This window comes from Mytilus galloprovincialis, chromosome 3, assembly GCF_965363235.1.
Source record: "Mytilus galloprovincialis chromosome 3, xbMytGall1.hap1.1, whole genome shotgun sequence".
NCBI classification, from domain to species: Eukaryota; Metazoa; Mollusca; class Bivalvia; order Mytilida; family Mytilidae; genus Mytilus; species Mytilus galloprovincialis.
Window position 1 is genome coordinate 50,230,331 of NC_134840.1, and position 23,068 is coordinate 50,253,398.

The 23,068-nt window shown below is 30.2% G+C and overlaps 1 protein-coding gene across 3 annotated transcripts in view; it reads left to right on the forward strand.

Moving 5' to 3' along the window:
* Nucleotides 1–231: 231 nt before the first annotated feature.
* Nucleotides 232–23,068, forward strand: part of LOC143068231 (serine/threonine-protein kinase ULK4-like) — a 34,355-nt gene continuing 11,518 nt past the window's right edge. The window contains exons 1-24 of one of the 3 annotated variants that reach the window (XM_076242128.1): nt 243–316; nt 1,946–2,112; nt 3,221–3,389; nt 4,221–4,460; nt 4,885–5,035; nt 6,942–7,043; nt 8,040–8,123; nt 8,751–8,829; nt 9,168–9,400; nt 10,136–10,211; nt 10,835–11,033; nt 11,267–11,327; nt 11,515–11,740; nt 12,232–12,310; nt 12,984–13,091; nt 13,783–13,866; nt 14,306–14,380; nt 17,029–17,115; nt 17,379–17,561; nt 18,053–18,180; nt 18,587–18,732; nt 19,511–19,632; nt 20,568–20,676; nt 21,725–21,742. In XM_076242128.1, coding sequence (XP_076098243.1) covers nt 3,252–3,389; nt 4,221–4,460; nt 4,885–5,035; nt 6,942–7,043; nt 8,040–8,123; nt 8,751–8,829; nt 9,168–9,400; nt 10,136–10,211; nt 10,835–11,033; nt 11,267–11,327; nt 11,515–11,740; nt 12,232–12,310; nt 12,984–13,091; nt 13,783–13,866; nt 14,306–14,380; nt 17,029–17,115; nt 17,379–17,561; nt 18,053–18,180; nt 18,587–18,732; nt 19,511–19,632; nt 20,568–20,676; nt 21,725–21,742 — 2,728 coding nt within the window. In that variant the 5' untranslated portion in view covers nt 243–316; nt 1,946–2,112; nt 3,221–3,251. Of the gene's footprint in view, nt 317–1,945; nt 2,113–3,220; nt 3,390–4,220; nt 4,461–4,884; nt 5,036–6,941; nt 7,044–8,039; nt 8,124–8,750; nt 8,830–9,167; nt 9,401–10,135; nt 10,212–10,834; nt 11,034–11,266; nt 11,328–11,514; nt 11,741–12,231; nt 12,311–12,983; nt 13,092–13,782; nt 13,867–14,305; nt 14,381–17,028; nt 17,116–17,378; nt 17,562–18,052; nt 18,181–18,586; nt 18,733–19,510; nt 19,633–20,567; nt 20,677–21,724; nt 21,743–23,068 lie in introns of all 3 variants that reach the window. The other 2 variants (XM_076242129.1, XM_076242130.1) reach the window with 2 other exon arrangements.

Sequence of the window (23,068 nt, forward strand, 5' to 3'; positions counted from 1 at the left end):
AAAGGTGATACGTGTATAATTCAGGATATACATAGTTTCTATGTAGTTAAAATTTAGGTAAAATATCTAGAGAGCTGTGAAAAGTGCAAAATTTTGTTAAATAGATAGGATTTTGAACCTGTAAAATTTCCGGAATCAATCCGGGAAAGACTTTAGGTTTTATAATTTTTATATGTTATGAATGCGTTCATTGGACATATTTTAGAAAGAGTCCAATCAAATGTCTCGATTCATCCTAAATTCGGACCACATATTGTAAACAAATAGAAATATTTTTGAATACCATTACGAACGAAGTTTAACAAGTTGAGAGCCTGTATGTAGTAGGCAACTATTTATGACATTCTTCTTAAACTGTTCCCTAATTAGTAAACTAATTGAATATACACTGCCCTGTTTAGGGAATGTATCAGAGAGACTTTTGTATTCAAAATGTCCAAAATCACAGAAAAAAGTATAACCCCATTGATTGAGCGATAAATAATAAATCTTACACAGCACTAAAACCATCTTCCTCTTTCGTAACAAATTGTTGAAGTGTGGGAAGTAGTCTTTTGGAAGTGTTGCAATAGATTTTTATTATACACATATTTTATATTCCAAGGCAATTGTTCAGCTGTTTGTATTTTATTTCCATGTTTTTTATTCAGTCATTACCATTTATTTTAAATCGTTTGGGGCAAAAAAAAATGTCTATAGTCTACATTGCTTGATAAGTTGATACAGCCTTGGCATTAGTCAAACACCCCCATAATCTGAGTGCCAATGCTTATTACTCTCCTAAGAGAAAATCAGTTTCATATATCATTGCTGACTTACCTGGTCAACAATTTTTATGTTGCTTTTAGCTTAGTGCTCATGCATGTATATGATATATAGTATTTAAATAAGTTCAGCCTAAATGTGCACGAAATGTATGTTCTATGTCTTTTATGTTTTAATATTAGCAGTCTCACTTATTAGCGAGAAGAAGAAAAATATTAGTGACAAGAAGAAAAAAATAGCGAATTGAAAGTTAATTTACTATTAAATCATCTAGTTATATTAAGGATCCATAAAAATGTTAAAAAATGGCATTTAAAAATTTATAGAAATTTAGAAATAATCCCTCTTTTTTATCCAAACTTTCGTGTATACCTTATGTTTTTGTGCAATAATGTTAATATTTGAACCTTTTATCTGTTAAGACAGAAAAATTTGTGTCATAAATTTATATGTATTGCCGTTTTGAGTCTTAAAAACAATCAAGATTATATTAATTGGTTTTAATCTTTGAAATATCAACCATGCCGACTTTACATAAATATTGATTCATTCATATATACATTAATATGTTGTCAATTGAAGGTATATTATCTAAACATTTCCTTGTTAATAAAAAAAAGATTATTATAACTCTTGTTTTTCATTTCAGAGTTTCTCATATATATACAAATCCATATCTTTGATTAAAACAAGACTATGTATGTTTCTAAATTTATTTCTGATTTATAATAATCAATATTTATATTTTTTACCCTATATTTGTTTTCTTTTCATTAAATTTTACTTCTTGTCGCTAATATGTGTCTTCTTGTCAATAATAAGTGAGACCCAATATTAGTATTGTGTATGATAATTGTGTAAATGTATGAATTTGTCGGTTATAAAAACTCAAAGAGCTTATGTTTATTTGTTATGTGACATGCCGACTATAAATAAAACTTTGAATAGACAACTTTCGAGTTCGATGCATTTTCGTCAAAAACTTTTAGTGAACATCAGTTGTGTGTTTAGGGCCCGGGTGTTGTCACTTCTGTTCTAATGTTGAGCTAGTGGTTGGAAAACTGTAAAGCTATATTGCACAAATTATTCTGCAAATTGAATTCTCATAATTGTCTTTCAGCACTGCTGTTATTAGGAAATTGTTATTAAGTACCTACAGAACAAATTATATTATTTCTAGTTTATCCTGCACAATGACCATCACTTAGATGCTTGATAGACGTTTATAGTGCAGGGATACGGGCGATCCCCTCTATCTAGTAAATGATGTCATATAAAAGGCACGCATAATTGATGAGTTTTCTACGGTGACTGACAAACTCAAAAGTGGTCTATTGAATTGAACTGGTACTTGAACTATTTCTTTTTTGAAAATATTGGATAAATTTATTGAACTATATATATGCTATTATCTTTTATCTAACACATACCAAAAGACAGTCAAGGACTTTGTATTATTTTTTAATATTTTTTTTGGGTTTAACAAGTTACATCACTATAGGATAACATGCACATAAATTAAAAAGGGACAATTCAGAAAGTTACATCACTATAGGATAACATGCACATAAATTAAAAAGGGACAATTCAGAGAAAAGGCTCCTGTCTAAGTAGTATTTTCAAACAAGGTTATAGAAAGGGTACAAATTAAAAAAACTGGTACATGTTGTAAAAATCAGAAGATGTTGTATGATAGCCAAACGAGAAATCTAAAGCACAAAACAATAAATGTAAATAACAAATATGAATACAGTAACAAACAAAAACCACATAATTAAAGGCTCCTGACTTGGAACAGGCACAAGCAGAATGGGGCAGGGTTCAGAATGCCTGCTGTTGCCAAACCCTCTCTATAACCTGGGACAATAATTTAACAGTACAATATAAGGATAAGAAACTATAAATAATCAGTTGAAAGGGCTAAACTCATCAGATCAATGCTAAACATTTAAAAGAAAAACCTCACAGTTACAAAAAAACTAGTTTAAAGCCAAGAACAACATATAAAAAAAATCATGTATCTTAGACTAAAATGTCATTTAGTACGCATCCTTCATCCAAAAGATTTAGTGTAAAGACATTTTTAACTGTCAAGGAAAAACATGACATTGTGCAATGTCAAAATATAGGTATTGACAGATTGTAAGACAGGAATCAATGTATAAATACTTTGATGATGAGCTAAAAAAAATATATTGTTATCACGTGGCACAAAGTGGCATGGTCTATAGTTGTAATAAACTTATTGGGACTTGAAACCACTAGAGTACAATGTAGACCAATTTCAACCACGTTGTGCATACTGTGATATACATGTCTATATATATTTATTTTGAATTTTAAGAACTTTTTAATGAAAGCTTTGCTTTTCTGAAATTTATTAGAATATTTGTGATTGTAAAATATGGTAGTGTCCCTCTGTGAGAATTTACTAAGATATAAAATATGATTTTAGGGAAAAGTTGATTTTATGAAGTAAAGGAGGAATGGAAAATTTTGTACTTTATGAAGAGCTTGGACGTGGAGAAAGTTCCATCATTTATAAGGGAAGAAGAAAAGGAACCATACATTTTGTTGCAATTCATTGTATTGAGAAATGTAAACGTGCAGAAGTTACCAATACTGTAAGTTAAACCAATGATTAGAATTTAGTAGGTATGTTGTGGATCAAAATTGTTTTAAATATTTTGGTTTTGTATGGAAGTGTCTCCTTTTTTGCTGTTTTGCTGTTTTGTAGACACCATTTGTCTTTGACTGGTATCAACAGATTGTTTCCCCTAGATCCAAGTCTTCAAGTACTGCTAAAACAAGTTTTTATTTGAAGCTTTTTACTTTTTTTGGATTGTTCATCATGAAATAAGTTTTCGAATATATAGCTATAGTCTAGATCTCTTCTCAGATGTGGTTCTATTTACTTGTATACACAAGAGGGAAACAGGAAGTCACAAAAACACTGTCTTTACAACAACCTCCAGCCAGGTCTCTTCTCGTTGATTGAAATTATCTTGATCCTCCTTCAAATATGTAATATTGCAATGAAAATAATATGCCCTCATTACACCTGGTCTACTGCAACAAAGATGTAGAATAGTTTAAAATTGGAAGTCCATGGCAATCTGTTATCACATTTATGCAACTTGTAGCTATGTTGTGATTATTTCATTTTTTTTAACCTGGATTACAAATAAAATATACGAAAATTAACAAATATAAATACTGTGGATTCATTATTATTCGTTGGATACCAATTTTCATGGGTTTCGTGGGTACACTAAACAGGTGAAGTTGTGAACCATTAATTCAAATGTTCAACAAATATCATATTTTCAATAGGCTTTGTATACAGAGATTGGCAAACCACGAAAATCAAATATCTACAAATATACAAGTTAATAGGAATCCACGATCCACGAAAATAAATGAATCCACAGTATATTCTTTTTTCCTTTTTACAGGTTCGTATGACTCATGATATAAGCCATACTAATGTTGTAAAGTTTTATGAATGGTATGAGACTAGTAATCACCTATGGTTGGTAGTAGAACTTTGTACTGGTGGCAGTCTGGAGATGTTAACACAACAAGACAAATATCTGCCAGAAAGTTCCGTCAGAACATTTGGTATAGACTTAGTGACAGGGATACATTACATACATTCACTGGGAATACTTTTCTGTGATCTCCGACCTTCCAAGGTGAGTTTTATTGTACTTTTCAGGTAAATGATTATATTGAATATAAAATGATACATGTATGTAATTATTATAATTATTATAATTACACACAACAAATATTATGTGAATTAAAAAAAAGAGAGCATTTGTTTTGAAGAAAGACAAACATGATTAAGAAGTTTGCTTATTTGTAGTAAGTATACTGTAATTCAGGAATTTTTGCAATGTTTTTATTATTGCAAAAAATAATTATGTTTCATACAAATTAAAAGCTACATTTAAAAATTTTGAAGCATCATTTGTAAGCACCATTTCCTAAAATAGCATTAACACATATTTCATTTCTGTCCACTTCTCAGCAATCACAATCATAAATGCAGTTAAAACAATACTTTCTATAAACATGTTCTTGATAATAGAAATGATAGCAATATTTTCTTTATAGATATTGTTGGATGGTTCAGGTATTTTAAAGTATGCAGATTTTGGCTTGTCAAAAGTTGAAGGTGAAAATTTAGAGGAATTATTTGAGAAATTTTCAGAAGCAGGAGGTGGAGAAGAAGATGGGACAACTCCAAGAAAATACAAAACACAAGGTAAACAACTTCAGGAAAATACAAAACACAAGGTAAACAACTTCAGGAAAATACAAAACACAAGGTAAACAGCTTAAAAAAATACAAAACACAAGGTAAACAGCTTCTGAAAAATACAAAACACAAGGTAAACAACTTAAAAAAAATACAAAACACAAGGTAAACAACTTCAGGAAAATACAAAACACAAGGTAAACAACTTCAGGAAAATACAAAACACAAGGTAAACAACGTCAGAAAAATACAAAACACAAGGTAAACAGCTTCAGAAAAATACAAAACACAAGGTAAACAGCTTCAGAAAAATACAAAACACAAGGTTAACAACTTAAGGAAAATACAAAACACAAGGTAAACAGCTTCAGGAAAATACAAAACACAAGGTAAACAACATCAGAAAAATACAAAACAAGGTAAACAGCTTCAGGAAAATACAAAACACAAGGTAAACAACTTCAGGAAAATACAAAACACAAGGTAAACAACTTCAGGAAAATACAAAACACAAGGTAAACAACGTCAGAAAAATACAAAACACAAGGTAAACAGCTTCAGAAAAATACAAAACACAAGGTTAACAGCTTCAGGAAAATACAAAACACAAGGTAAACAGCTTTAAAAAAATACAAAACACAAGGTAAACAGCTTCAAAAAAATACATAACACTAGGTAAACAGCTTTAAAAAAATACGAAACTCAAGGTAAACAACTTCAGGAAAATACAAAACACAAGGTAAACAACGTCAGAAAAATACAAAACACAAGGTAAACAACGTCAGAAAAATACAAAACACAAGGTTAACAGCTTCAGGAAAATACAAAACACAAGGTAAACAACATCAGAAAAATACAAAACACAAGGTAAACAACGTCAGAAAAATACAAAACACAAGGTAAACAACGTCAGAAAAATACAAAACACAAGGTAAACAGCTTCAGAAAAATACAAAACACAAGGTAAACAGCTTCAGAAAAATACAAAACACAAGGTAAACAGCTTCAGGAAAATACAAAACACAAGGTTAACAGCTTCAGGAAAATACAAAACACAAGGTAAACAGCTTTAAAAAAATACAAAACACAAGGTAAACAGCTTCAGAAAAATACATAACACTAGGTAAACAGCTTTAAAAAAATACGAAACTCAAGGTAAACAGCTTCAGAAAAAACAATACACAAGGTTAACAGCTTCAGAAAAAACAATACACAAGGTAAATAGCTTCAGAAAAAACAAAACACAAGTTTAACAACTTCTTGAAAAGACAAAACACAAAGTAAACAACTTCGTTGAAATACAAAACAAAAGGTAAAGAGCTCCAGGTAAAAAAAAAACAAGACAATCAGCTTCAAGAAAAAAGAAAACACAAGATGAATAGCTTCCAGAGAATGCAAAACACAAGGTAAGCAGCTTTGTGAGAACAACAAAAAATAGTTTAAAAAGAAAAACACATGGCAAACAGATTCATGAAAAACATAACACAAGGTATTCAGCTAGCAGAGAACATAAAAAACAAGGTACCGGTAAACACATTCCAGAAAAATACAAGGTACCGGTAAACACATTCCAGAAAAATACAAAACACAAGGTAAACAGCTTCAAGAGAACACAAAATACAAGGTAAACACATTCCAGAAAATTCAAGACACAAGGTAAACAACTTCTAGAGAATATAAAACATGGTAAACAGTCTACTCTTTCTTTCTTTCCTTTGATTTGTTTTTTTGTTTCATTTACAAATGTATAAACAAAGCTTTCTTTTGGTTCATCTATATATCAATTGATTCATAAAACTACAAATGTATTAAAAAATTCAATATTTCTTTTTACAAAATATCTTGACAGGAATTTAATGTTTTAGATATAAGAAAATGATAAATCGTTGAACATCTGACTTTTTTTTAACAGGATCTGCTACATACATGGCACCAGAAGTATTACAGGGTGCAGATTGTACTATTGCAAGTGATCTATGGTCTCTTGGTGTGGTTTTCTATGAATGTTTTACAGGTTTGTATTGTGTTGTTTTTACAGATATATATAAAAAAAGAAGATGCGGTTTGATTGCAAATGAGACAACTCTCAAGACCAAATGACACAGAAATTATCAACTACATGTCACCGAAAGGCCTTCAACAATGAGAAAAGCCCATACCCCATAGTAGGCTATAAAAGGCCCGAAATGACAATGTAAATCAATTCAAAAGAGAAACTGACGGCCTAATTTATGTACAAAAATTTTACAAAAAACAAATATGTAACACATAAACAAATGACAACCACTGAATTACAGACTCCAGACTTGGGACAGGTACATACATACAAAATGTGGCGGTGTAATACATTTTAGCGGGATCCCAACCCTCCCCTTTACCTGGGATAGTTGTGTAAAAGTAAAACATAAGAATGAACTATACTAATCAGTTGAAAAAGGCTTAACTCATCAGATGGATAAGAATACAAATACTACAAATACAAGTGAACATGGCCTGGTACTTGTACATCCCAACAACAAAAAAACACTAAGTACAGATCTGAAAGTACTCTCAGTTACTGACAGCTAGTTCAAAGACACTAACAACTAATAAAAACAATCATGCATCTAAGACTAGATACATGTATTTCATCAACACCTCCACTACTAACAATAATATATTGACCTGATCAAATTAGTGGTCAATGTTGACAATACATACTACCAACCTTGCTAGGGCAAACAATAAGCTAGCATAAACTTGAGATGAAACACTTTTATTATGTGTATTTTAAAAGCATATGTGTAAAGATGCCCAAAATAACGTCCATAGGTTACCATACATTCTTCAAAAATGGGACATCTAAATGTTATATACAAGATATTGTATACCGCAGGCAGTACAACTTAAATGTACTGTATTAAGACTGTTTCCTGTCAGCTCAGTGTATAATTGGCTGGTAATTTTTAGATTTTATTAAAATGATAAGAATTATTGATACTAATAAATAAAAAAAGAATTTCTTTTTTAGGTCATCCTCCGTTTCTAGCAGAATCATTCCAACAATTAAAAGACAAAATCATAAATAAAGACATGCCAGTACCTAAAGTTAAAGGTACACATTCATTTTTTACTGTTCAAACATTACTATTTATCTCTTTAAGTTTTTATGATATAGAAATACAAGCATCATTTCCACTATGGTTATTTCATCATAGTTCATTGACTTTGAATGTTTTGTATAGTTGGCATGTTCAAGTCATTTCATTTAAATTTCAAAAATTGCGCTATAATATAAAAGTTACATAAATGTGAGACATATCACTTTATCAACAGTTTTTGTTATTTGATACTTTTATTTCTCCTATTAACCTTTAGAACATCTACGAGTTTACATTTCCTATAGTGGACCAGAACTGCTGGATGATAATTATATTGTTAATTGTAATGTCATGTCATGAATATAAACACTGATCTCTATGCCAAAAGAAATCTAAATTTTTGTTTTAGCAAAAGGATAAAATGTTTAAACATAAATAAAATAATATTAGAAATGTTTGGTACATACATATGCCCAAAAAATACATTTAGTATCATGATATTAATGGAAGACTGCTGTTATGTTTGAACATTTAATGTTTAACAAATATTTATATATCCAGTGTTTTGTTTTAATCTTGTACACTTTATCTGCCATATTTAACAAACAGTAATGTTCAATATTTGATCATGTTGTAAATAGGTACCAGATTTTCAGCTAAACCATCACCAGATTTCCTGAATTTATTGGAGAGTTTAATGCAAAAAGACCCTGATAAAAGGTGGTACATGTATTACATAATAAAATTGATTTATTATTTCAACATTTGATATTTACATTTTAATATTAAATCTGATTCTGAGAACTGTTAGTTATTACAGCTTGAAACAAATAAGTTAATTTATGTCATATATTTATCCTTATCATTTGAAATTGTATCAATATTTTTTGAAGGAATGGGGATACATTTTATGAGCCTTGCTCAGAGTACCCCCAGTTTGAATCTAGCTATTGAAAACTGTCAGCATACTTGAAATATTGAAAAACAATTTGAACAAGTTACTACAAATACAAATTTATACTTGTACTTTGTGTGAATTAAGAGTATTTTAATTGTAGATTGGGGTGGCCTGGTTTAGTAACACATCCATTTTGGCAGGACAAATGCAGCCATCTAGCCAAAGATTTAGTTTTATCACAGGAGGTCCAAGGCAGTACAATAGCTACAACCAGGAGTAGTGTGTTTATAGATGGCACAGGGTCAGTTCTTGGTAAAGTGAAAACTCTTGATACTGGGAAGAGCACAGAAAGACCTGTATCTAATTTGGATTTGTTGGATGTAACAAGACCAGGTATGTAGTAAGACAGTCTGACATTTCTCTATTCTGGTAACTTGAAACCCTATAGTAGCATTGGTGTCTGAAATCATCTGTAAGATAGATGTCAACTCACTACCAGGCTGATTCTACCAAGTAGACCTGTCATTTATATTAAGTTAGGACATACTATCATGATCAAAATGTTTTATCTTTGCAAATAAAACATGTGCTTGGTGATAAGTTTCCCATAGGATATAAGCCTTAAGGCTTTCATGAGTCTTCCTAGATTAAATATCAATCTTGTTATGTCTTATGATGATTATAAATGGAACAAAATCTAAGAACAAAAATCATAAATCTGTCGTTGAGACATGTTATTTGAGGTGTCAGACTCTAGGACAAAAGTGTCTGTGTTGAGGTCTTTAATAATCCAAACAGTGGCTAAAATTAGTTTTATGATAAGTTCATAAAGTTTTTATGATATAAGTAACATTTATGAGGTCTGATGGTAGTTTCTATTAGAGTCTGAACCTGTCAAAGTACTGCTAGGATACACTAAAGTCACAGGAACTGATCTAAACATATGGCTACCACTTTTGTGGTGAGTTGCCCTAAAGGTATTAAAATTTTGATGAAAATCAAACTACATAGAACTTTGATGAATTATAAGAAAAATGCATCATTACATACCATTTGTACTTCTAAATATGTTGAGTTATCTGAAGAACCAAAACAAAAGCCTAAATATAAAGGATTCTACTTATTCAGGTTCAACAATGGGAGATTACATGAGGCCTAAGACAGCCCCAGGATCAGAAGGTGGAGAAAATTTATTTACACTCAGGTCAGTTCACTTATTTTTGGTTTATCAAAAATACTTAATGTTTTGTGTTAAGATTAGCGCTTTTTACAAGTCTTTTTTTTGTAAAGATTATTAAATATATTTCATGTGTTTGCGCTTCTTTTTCTTTCTTATAGTGCAAAGAGACTTAAGCAATCGTATACTTAATCGTTTATATGACAGTTCTTGTCCATTCTTTTTTGATGCGTTTTGTTATTTGATTTTGCCATGTGATTATGGACTTTCGGAATTGATTTTCCTCTGAGTTCAGTATTTGTGTGATTTTACTTTATACTAAAAGATAGATATTATTGTATTATGTTTAAAAATTGAACTTTTACAGTTTTAGGCAATCATATAGCAAACAATGTATGCTTACTTTGTTGTCAAGTGATAGTCAATAAAATTATCAGTAGGTGAAATTATCTAATCTTTTGAATAATTTAATAAATAGGACATACTGGTAAGATAAGATTATTATATTCTAATATCGCTTTAGTCAAATTAAACTCTTTTTGTTGGTCATCCTTTGCATGTAGGTATTATAAGGGAGCTGGTCAAATAGGTAATTGAAGTTGCAAAAATCCTCATAAACTAACATATTTATTCCTGATTAATTTCTGCAGTGCAAGACCACATACATCAGTAGCTCCAGATGAGAGAGTAGGAACTCCCCATAAACCAACCCAGTCACCATTATCTACCAGAGAACCTATAGGGGCCACACCAGATCAGAGTGAGGCTACAGATTCTAGAAATGAAATTCTAGATCTTATATATCACCCAAGTGACTTCCAAGTCTCACAGATAGTTGACAATTCAAAGGTAGGATTAGATTGAAATCAAAGGAAAAAATGTGGAGTATATAAAATTACAAGGGAAATATTATAAAAGAACATAATTTTGAAATTGAAGTTGTCTCTATCTCTCTCTTTTGTTTAATTAAAGTGTAATTCTATACATAAAGAAGACCTATATGAATGAATTACATTATTGAGTTTATGTTTACATTTAATGGATATTTGGATGTTCTGTGACTTTCAAATCTATATTTGTAGATACAGAAACCAACTACAGCAAAATATGATTCAAAGATATTACCTGTACCTCCATACTCAGGTAATATTTGTATAATTTTAGCAATAAAGTTTTATATTACTATGTACTATAATCATATGAATTCAAGTTGTGCTGAAGGTTTTTTTTTTTACTAAATAGTGAAAAAAGTTTACTATTTTGTAATTTTTACATCAATTAAATTTCACACTATGGAATTTTATACAGTATTTTTTGTTTCAATTTTCAGTTGAAAAACTAAATTCCATGTCAGAAAAAGAATGGACAAAACATGTTAAGAGTATAGTAGAATGTTTAAGTATTGGTGAGAAAGGTCCTCCTTCACAGAAAAGAATACATCTGTTGCACTATCTGACTGGTATATCTACAAATTCTATGGTGGCCACAGCTCTTGTCAAACAAGGGATTCTTACTAGCCTCTGCAAAGTTGTAAAGGATACAACACATTTAGATGTGTAAGTAAAAAAGTTCATCCCAGAACACACTAATGTATATATACTTGTTTCTATGACAAAGATACATCATATTAGAACATACTATGTATTGGCAGTGGTAAATATTAACATTTCTGGGTTAAATGTGATATTTAAATTTTCATGATTTTCTTTTGATAAAAATATACTGTGATAATATTTTCTGTAAAAAAGCAATGAATAGGGATAGTCAAATTGAAAAAAACACACAATTTTTATCTTATACCTCAGCAGAAGCCTCTAAAAAATTAGAACATTCTTTCTTAATCAAATATGTACTTATGCATACACTTACATTGTACATTTGTACATGTAGCATATACATCATACATGTATAAAGTTATGCCTTGTCATTTCTTCAGAATTCTTATTTTTGCATTAAGTTTACTGTTATTTTTGGAAACAGTTGGTTGTCATGTAGAAAATTCAAGTTTAGGAGGGCATTTATCATTAAAATGCATTGTTTATTACAGGAAGGGAAAAGCAGCTAGAGTAATTGGTTTACTATCCTACAACACTGCTGATTTAGACGAAAGTGTTAACTTGTCTGAAGTGAGTACATACATTCTCTTGTATACAATTTTTTTCTCGGCATGCCTTAGTCTCTGATGCTAGACTTATGCGTGTTGTTTCTGCTGGCTGTGATGATGGGGTTTATAGCACTCTAAGAGTTATAATTGTTTGTGAATAGGTCATTTTAAGATGAACCATGTCTGCTAAATTAATGATTTTTTATATGCAGTTGTATCAGCATTGTCAGATGTCTTTCAATGAAGATTGTTTGGCCTTTTCTTCTTTTATAATTTTTAGTTGACTTTAAAACTTTGACATGATTTATGATTAGGTCAATTATGGGGAAAACTTTGATGTTAATATTGTAGTACAATGATATTTTGTTTGTAGTTGTATTAGCTACATTATGTCTCATTTTTATATAGATAATATGGCACTTTCCACTCAATTATGGTCCTTTGACTTTGAATCTTTTGCACCTTAGATTTCGATGATGAATTAGACAGCATCTAGTTTAAAATATACACAAAATGTTTATATATATATATTATAAAGAGTACATGCATTGTAAATTGTCTCAATTTTTTTAAAGGATTTTTTGGTAATTATGATAGATGTTTTTTAAATAATAAATATACTATGATAATTTGAGTCCAATTGGTGAATGTGAATTTGACAAAGCTATATTTGTATCTAAAAAAATCTTTTTCAGCCTTTGACAATCCTCACAGAATGTATACGAGAAAATGCAAAAAATGCCAAGTTGAAACAGACACTATTACCTGCACTTGGTGAAATACTTTATTTAGTAGCAACACAGGTAAATATTATAACATAAGGACTGAAAGAAGTGTGTGATGGTACAATTTCTGTTCTGAAAATGAATAATTATAGACATTATTCTGATTGAATAAGGGCTCATTAAAAGGTATTTCAAAATATTCTACAGTGGATTAATTTATCTTTGTGGATACCAATTTTCGTCGTTTGAGGAAAACTTGCATACTCGTGGATATTTAATTTCATGGTTTTGGCAAAGTCTGCATTCATTCCTTTAGAAAATTTGTAATTCCTTGAACATTGAAATTCCAGGTTCCCTTGTACTCACGAAATCCACCAAAATTGGTATCCAACGAATATTAATGAATCCACAGTATTAAGATTTCACATACTAAAAACAACACAGACAATGGGCCTGACAGTGTCCTCTTTAGTAACATTTATAACAAAAGTTGGACAATAATGATCTGATTTATTTGAGTGAATTTCTTAAGCTCTTAATAAAGTAAGGAAACATATCACAGAAATGCACACAAATATGTTTTACAGTAAATATCCCAATAAAAATTGTTCATGAGTTAGTGATGTTAAATAGAAAAAAATGTAGTCAATTGTAAATCATAGATCATATCATCAAAGATGTTATAAGATTTTAAATCAGACATATTTCTTCTGTATTAGGAATACATAGATGACAAAGCATATTTGATATTTTAAATTTATTTTAACAGGAACAAACTAGACATTCCCCTGTTGAGAACTGGAATGTACCTAGTATGACATACACAGTAGTAACCAGGTCATGCAGAGAAGGGGTAGGTATCAATACTTTATTTAGTATGACATACACAGTAGTAACCAGGTCATGCAGAGAAGGGGTAGGTATCAATACTTTATTTACAATGGCAACACAGTCATCAACTGTAATATTGGACCACAGAACCAACGCAACTGAAAATCAGTGAATGTCATGTTTAAAATAAAAGATCTTTTCCATTGGTAGTTATACATTAAGTTAACATACAAGGTTCATGAACATGATTTAAAATATCAATTGCTTAAATTTTTTCCTAATTGCAATTTGAATTCACCTCAACAAACTAATAACTTAAAAAGCTTTTGAATAAACACAATAATTTCAGATTATGAAAATAAGACCTAGAGAACTGGTAAAGTATTTTAGGACCTTTTTTTCAAACATAGGTACTTTATAAATCAACCTGAATGAATGAACCTTTGATTTTGTGTTTACAGGAGGATGTTACAGTACACCATATTGCTGCTAAAATTGTTGAAAATGTTGTTGTAACAACTGGATATCATGCACAGGTTTGTTAAAAGAATATAATATCAATAATGTTATAGGAAATACCCTTTTACCATTTTTTAGTCACTTGTTGATGGTTATTTGAGCTTTTACTACTGTAGAAAGGCTTGTATAGAGCGCGGTTTTATTCTGCAAAATTGGACCTTCCAGACTATAGAGTACAATAAGTAAGAAATAAGAGAAACATTTCAATTTCGCGGGCGAGGTGGGTTGTTAACATTCTGACATCTTTGTTATTGATATTGTAGAGGGCACTCTTATCATTTATCAAACTAATAATTTTAACTCATTCATATTAATAAGTTGTTTCTATTCAATATCAAATTAATACGGATAAATATGAAAACTAAACCTTTCATTACAAATTTCTGGTTTCTTTTCAATGCATTGGTAGAAATAAACTGGTATCTGCTTGATTGATACAGTACAAACATAGTTAAAAAGACAACCGTAAACAAGCTTAGAATTTGTAAACTACAAAACGTTATCGGTTATTGTTCGTTCCGTTTTGGTGTTTCATACTGACTAATATGGTTTGTATTAGCTTAAAGATCCTTCAGACATTAATGTGATTAGTTATATTAAAGACTGTTTTACAAAAGGATGGAACTGTTTTACCTTCAAAGTCCTGTTATAGTGATATCTGTTATGTACGGGTTTCGACTCTCACCGGTTAATTTCTTCTTTTACATGTGCTTTTTAAACTTCCTGTTTAAACATACACAAGTTTCTAAATTGTTTTTTAAGTAAATTAAACTTATTTCAACAATCATGAAGCGTTCTAGAATTATTTACAAGCAGTTTCAGCTTCTGTTTGATGATGGAAAACAGGTTTTTCCAAGAAAATACTGCAAACGAGAGCACAGGATTTGAAATTACCGGAGTTTCATTAGACCTTTTCTAACAGTTACAAAAAGTTTTTTTACCTAAAATTTCGTGGGGAGAAGGGGGTGTGGACTATCAACCAGTGCAAACTATACAAGCCTTTCTACGGAACTACTTTTAATCCTTCAACAATCAGTTATCTAATGGTTTTGTTTTTGCACATCCTTGGAACTTCTCAAAAATCAGTACTGCAACTTATCTTGGTATGTATAATGGGATGAATGAACCAAATTTGTTATTATATTAGACATGACATTAATTTGGAATAGTTTTTGATTGTTACCAATACAGTACATTCCGGTTATTTGCATAGCCTATTTGTCAGACGAAATTATGCAATAAAGCGGAGTATGCTTATACCCGAAATGCCAAATTACGGAGTCAAATAACATCGGTAGTGCAGATCAGTAAAGGGAATCCCTGAAGAGAGATGAACGTCCATAATCCACTTTCAACATATTGAATGCTTATTTATTCTAATAAAAGTTATTTTTCTAGTGTCATACATTTTATTTCATTGTGTATTCTTTCAATAAAGTTTATAAACACATTTTGTTAGTTTATTTATGTACCGACTTTTCCTTTACCTGTGATACGAAAATAAAATTGTTCTAAAAATAGATTTGTTTCTATGACCCGGATGTACACATTACATTGTTACGCTTTGATTATAACAAACTGTTTAACAAAGGTACACAGTTTATAATCATTTTCAACAATAAATGTGTAATGAACTGCCTTTGATATTCAGTATTTACCGATTGCACAGTGATGTAACACTGTTACTTTAACCTCGTTAGTTTCATATGATATATGGAAAGCAGTTAACAGGTAATGGGGCCCTGTACGGGTTATCTGAGTGTTGAAAGTTAGAAAATATAATAATTGGAAGTAAATGTTCTTCTAAAAAAATATTAAAAATGAAAGATTGATTTATAAAATTCTTCAACCATATATAAATGTCCTGTAATATTTAACATAAATGTAGATCACCCCTAGCCGAGATTTAACACATGGGATAATGATCGATAATTAGCAGGCATTAATGTTTTTAAAAAATCACCAAAAATGTAATCTATGAACAATGTTTGAAACCCAATCAATAATTAACACCTTTGGAAATAGAGTTCATAGAATGGTTGTGTTTTTACAACAATCAGCTGATTGACATTTTTATGACCTCGAGGCTTTAAATAGAATGTGGAAACTTTACCTGTGTACACATCGAGGACTTTTTTATAATCATATAAACACGAAAGAAACTGTTTTAAAACTTTATTCAAATAACACAGAAGTAAATGTGAAATAATAACGAAAATAATGATGCATTCAAGAAAAATATACTTACCAAATTGCCATTTCCGGTCAAAAATCTCGTCAGTTTTAACTAAGCATATCTAGCTGGCGATTATTTTCTATGCAATTAACCGAAATGCCACTTGTAAGGCTATGCATATAACCGGACAATTTAACATTAGATGAATGGGAAATGGTTTTGTGCAGGAGAAAAGTATGCAATTAACCGAATTATGCTATTAAGCGGTATGCAATTAAGTGGAATCGACTGTATAAGTCAACATACAATCTTCAATAATCAATCAGTGTGAACACATTATAAATATAGAACAATAAGAATGATTCCATTTTTATATTTTTTGATGAACTAAACTTTTTTATTTAAAAGTGTAGACTTATTGATTCCATATGAACTGTAGCTTCCATTGTAGGATTGCACTTATAATAAAAAACTTAACTCTATTTTCAGAAATTTGTGACAAATGAAATGGGACAAGCATTATGGTTTATATTCAAACATTCCACAGTGGATTCCTTACGGATTACTGCAATATCAGTATGTATTGTGATAATATTGCGTTTTTAAACCTCAAAATATAACTGCTTTCTATATTATGAGGTTTCCATTTGAAATTTTACTCTTGTATTATATTAAATATATATGAAGCTGATATTTTCCATTGTATTTGTGTTTTAGAAGTATGCTCATTTTGATTAAAAATTACATTTATAAAACATCAAAAACCTGAGGTAGATAAGTGTATAATTAAGATGAATATGCATGAGGAGAAATTGACTGTATACACTTTTAAATTTCAGGCTTTATGTAGGATAACAAAGCAGAATCCCAATGTATTCCAGAGTGTAATAGACACAGTAGGAGTAACAACCATATTATCAACATTATCATTTGGTATCACACGAATACAGCAGGCTATAGTAACAATGTTTGGTGTCCTGATAGCCTCTGGTTCTTTCATTAATAGACTGGTACAAGACAAGGTATGGTAGAATTTGTAGTAAATGTTGGCCACAATTAATATGAATTTAGTGACACAGAAGGCCTTTGATTTTTGTCATGTATTTGATAAACAGAGGACATTTTGATTTTTTTTTGTCTCTGCTTGATGAAAGTCATAAAATGATGGACATAGGGATAATAATTGGTGACAGCATAAAATATTTGTATGACACTTTATGTTTCAAAAGGTAGAAAACCTGGATGCTTCATATCTTGTATACAGATACCTAACTTGTTTATATCAACTAGTTGGTGAAAAGTATCAAATTTCTTTTGATGCCTTTTACTTGTATCTATTTCTGGCACTTTGTTCAATAAGCTATGATAATATTCAAGAAATAGAAATGAATAAAAATTAATCATTTCAAATTATTGCTTTATCATAAATTTGTTTTTGGATCTTCTATTATTTACTTCAGATGTAACTTTAGTATCAGGATAATAGACACCCTAAAATTTGATTTTTTTACAGGATTTCCTACAGAAATTATTGAGGTTATTAGACAGTCCATCCACAGTTATCCGAGCCAAAGCATTTGTTGTGATCCATGAAGTTGTAAAGAATAATTTTGATATGTTATTACAGTGTTGTCAGCTAAGGTAAATATGAAATGAGATGCATAAGACAGCATATAATTCAAAGTAACTCACATTCATATAATTTCGATGCAATTGAGAGTAAGGCATTGTATATAGCTACAAACATTGGTCACCTAGACCTATATTTTATGCTTCACTGAACATATTTAGTCTTAAATAAAAACTAAGATCTCAGATGCTATTGGCAACTTTATAACAATATCTTGTATCATCTTCCTATACACTGAGGTATATCCTATATGTTAATACTTATGTCTTTAATTAAGTTTAAGTTTGAGCTCAAACCTCAGAGACTTACAATTGTATAAGTTAGTTATGGGAAACATTTATCAGAGGATCACCTTATAATTCAAAATATTGAGATTGGTAGAACAAACATCTACAATTATGCCTGTGTATTTATCAGATTAGTGATGTATATAGAGAGAGATAGTAGACGTCAAACACCAAGAGATAAGAAAGCAGAAGGTGGTACAGAAGCTGGAGAATATATGGGCCAGTGTCTAGAATTCCTGATCAATTATGTAGTAGAAATTCTACCTGCTGTATTTAGTAAGTACTCATTTATTACTAATCTTTGATACTAATGTAAAAGTATTTACTTTAATTAATTATTTATTAGATATACTTACACATTTATTAGAAAATTTTGTGTTAGCAGATGGTATAATTGTTTTCTTTTTCTTCTTTGGTGGATTTGATCTTGAAGGAAACTTCAAACATATAGAAAATTTGTACATAGGCATTCATTTTACAGTGTGTTGAATTTATTGTTCAATGAATTTTTTCAGCAAGTTTTTTTTTACAGTATGGATATATTCATTTCTTAATGACAGGAATTCTAAAAGCTTGATCAATTGATTCACATTGTTTAGCAGTTATATGAAATAAAAAAGATCTGGTATGATTGCCAATGAGACAATTCTGCACAAGAGACCAAATGACACAGAAATTAACAGCTATAGGTCACTGTACAGCCTTCAACAATGAGCATAGACCATACTGATTGTCAGCTGTAAAAGGCCCCAAAATATGATCTAGTAATAGAAATCTGACTCTTCTAAAGTTTAACAGGACTAACATTAGTTTCCTCAATTGAATTGTTTTATTTTTTTCATGTCAGGGCCTTTGATAGTGGACTTTAGAGTATGCGTTTTTCCCATTGTTGAAGGCCATATTATTGCCTATAATTTCTTACATCAATTTCATTTGAACTTTGATGGATAGTTGTCTCATTGGCAATCATACCACATTTTCCGCTTTTTAAATTGTTTTGTTAACAACTTGTATTCATTTAAATTGATTTGAACAAAACTTAAATATTTTGTAGAAGAAATACTAACATCACTTGATGCAGTGAATGGAAGAAAACATCCCAATGCTGTACAAGCTAAACAACTAAAGGGAACTCTACCATTGATTAGTATTGTACTTCATCTGGTTACAAGTCCTGTAAGTTATCAGAGTGTAGTTTAGTCCCACACAGGGGGAGGTAGAAAGTTTCTGTCTGGTATATTTAGCACTCTAGTATTTACAGTTCTTGTCAGAATTTTCATGGCCAAATATTGTTGTACTGAACCCAAAGGGACTATTTAGTTCATGTATTCCAAAGTTCTAGCTGCTATGATTCAATTACCTTTTTTTAACTTTTTATATACTGTAAACCAAAGTTTATTATGATATGAGCAAGAACAACTGTTATATAGAGATTAATACATGGCCTTTTCCATATCAGCCTGGGTATCATCCAGAGACCCCCATATCAGCCCGAGATGGAGTCGAGGTGCTGATATGGGTTGAGGGATGATACCCAGGCTGATATGGAAAAAACCATGTATTAATCGCTTTATCATATACTTCCGACAATAGTTTTGTGTTAGGCAAATAAACAAATGCAATAACTAAAACAGTCAAAAACTTTATAAAGAAGTTAAATTATGAATCAAATATACTATACTTGTCCAACAACAGCATCACTACCTCCATATATATGTATGGTAACATTTCCTATAGAGGCATTTTGAAACATTGAAAATTTGGAAGAGTTTTATAATCATTATTACTCCATGTTTGTTGTACTATAAAATGATTCATAATTTTCAATGGCATTTGTTAGCAAGTACTAAACTATTCCCACAAACATTCCCGTAAATTTTGACGTCGTCATAAAAAATATCTGACGTCACAATGGAAAAGTAAACAACCGATACCGGAAACCGGAAGTTACTTGCACGAGAGACACTATAATGGGTTTTGTGCACGAGATGCACCTGATATGGGTTATCAGCCCGGGTGAAAAATTATGGCTTGTGTACTTCCGCTCATTACACATATTCTAAAGCTATCATATCAATGCTAAGTATATGATAAATATATTTATTTTACAGGTATTCAGGCCAAGAATTATGTGTGTAGAATTTATCAAGAATTTATCTACATTGTTGTCTCATGTGAAGAGTATTGAAACAGGGGAGACAAATATTGAGGCTGCTAATGGTAGGTATAAATATTGCAAATAACCATTACTAAGGAAATAGTCATATATTTGTATACTAAATAGTCTATCATGCTGTCATTTGGCAGTTACACTAGTGAATTACATTTTGTTTTGTTTGATAATTGTTGAAAAGCATCTAATATGAATATTATTTTTATTCAAAGGAAATTAGATTTTGTAAAAAACATTTCTAATGTTTACCATTGTATGATTTATCTTTACAAAGTGTTAACCATTGAAACTTTTTATAAAAAAAAGACCCACATAAATTTTTGTACAATTAGCCACGATCACAAAAGGTAGTGTTTACTGGTTTCTGTTGGTTCCTTTTATCTGTCCTTCTTTCCATCTACCTATTTATTCATTATCTGTTCCCTCAGTTTGTTGAACTCTGTTCCATAAAATTTTTGTCACCATTTTCTCGAGAGCTTCCTGTAATTTTGTATTAGGCTTCATGCAAGTGTCCTGTACAGTAGGATGCATTTTCAGATTTGTCGATTATCAAATTCTTTTTTACCAAATACCCATATATTTTAGTGATAAAAATGAAACATTACAGATAGAGGATATAATTGGTTCTTATTAACCTAATTTTAATAAAAATTATGCTGCATGCGAGATTCCCATGTGGTACTGACTCATCTTGTTTTCACGCTAGAAGTAATTTAAGTATGATAGATGGTATAAGTTAACTGTGATATTTAAAAGTTTTAATTCTGTACTGAATAAAAATGAATCCTTAATGACATGTTTTGCTTTTAGTAATAATATATTTATGAGACAAAATGATTTCTGTTCCTTTAGCTGACAGAGGTAAATTGCGTACAATACTGTGCTATATTGCTTGTCAGAGTACACCACTATTGCTGTGCTTACTTTAGATACATATAGACAGACTAGTTTAGAATGTTGTGCTCACTTTTTATTCCAAACTTGATGTTATTCAATTAGATAAATGATTATGCATATTTCAATTTGATATATTTCCTGTTCCTGATTTGATTCCTTATTTAACTTTTATTCTTTGTAAAAACTAAATTATGACAGATAGATTTTGTCATATAGGTAGGTACTTGTATCAAAAAAATGGAAAATCTATGAACGCGACATCATATCAATTAAAGTTAAAAAAAAATAATGATATTATCATATTCATGTGGTACTCTTCATTGCAAACTCTTCATTAATGTTTGAGTGTGATGTTTATGACATTGCTATAATCCTAATATAGGACACAATGCTTATAAAACTATTGAAGTTAGTGAATTCTAATATGAGATTAGATTTTCCAGGATGATCTTATTTCACTGTTATTATGTTTTTTTGCATGTGAATTTTATGTTCTTAAATTTGACAGAAAAAAAAGAATATGTTTTAACCTATTTTGAGAATGTAATGTTGATTTATTTCAGAGATGTTCAATTTATTGATTTTTCGGTTGAAAAGTTTCAATATCTATTCAAACAAATATTGAAGTAAAATGATCAGCCAGATTTAGGGTGTACCACTAACATAGATGTGCTGGCATTGCAGACAACTTGGACTCATTCAAATCTCAGTTTCAGTCATTTTGAACTTTTCTTTATATAGCACTGTTTAAGTTATTTTGCACATTATTTTGTATGATTCAGCATAACAGGTTTTTGTAATCCTTACCCTATTTAGTTCAGTTATGTTACACAGAATTATGTTAATAAAGCACAATATTAAACATAAACAGCTGTTATCATACCAATGAAGTGAATAATTCTAAGGTTCTTATCAGACAAATATGCCCCAAGGGTGGCTTGTGAATACATATATGGTCACATAAGCCTTCATCTGACTGGCAGTAAAACCCTTCCCAAAAGGTGTTGTACAAGTACGCAGTCACTCCTGGTCAATCTGGTCAGAATTGACAAGTTTAATTTGTTCCCTTGTGTAAAGAGAGTATCAAGGTCTGGATGTTAAAAACCCAAGCAAGATTTCTGTCCCTATCCTATATACTCTCATTTTCTAGGGGCATTCCAAATTATGAATACTTTCATATCGGGCAGGACTTACCAATGTATTAATTGTTATTTTGTGCTGGACCTTAATAAACATGAAATAAATGCCACTGGACATTAACCAACCAGCAATCAATCATATTATATATTTTTTACATGAAATTGATATTTGATATAGGAACTTTTTGTTCATTTTATATGAGACTTTTGTTTTTAAAATCACCAAATGTAAAACTATATTGCAGTTAATATATTTTATCTCCAGCATTTTAGAATTCTATCTATATAGTGTGCAAAATATATGTAGTTTGCTGTTTTTCTTTAAATTTTCTTTTAGATTTATTGCATATTTATCTTAACTGATACATGTATTTTGAACTTTTTATTGTTTTATTATGCACTG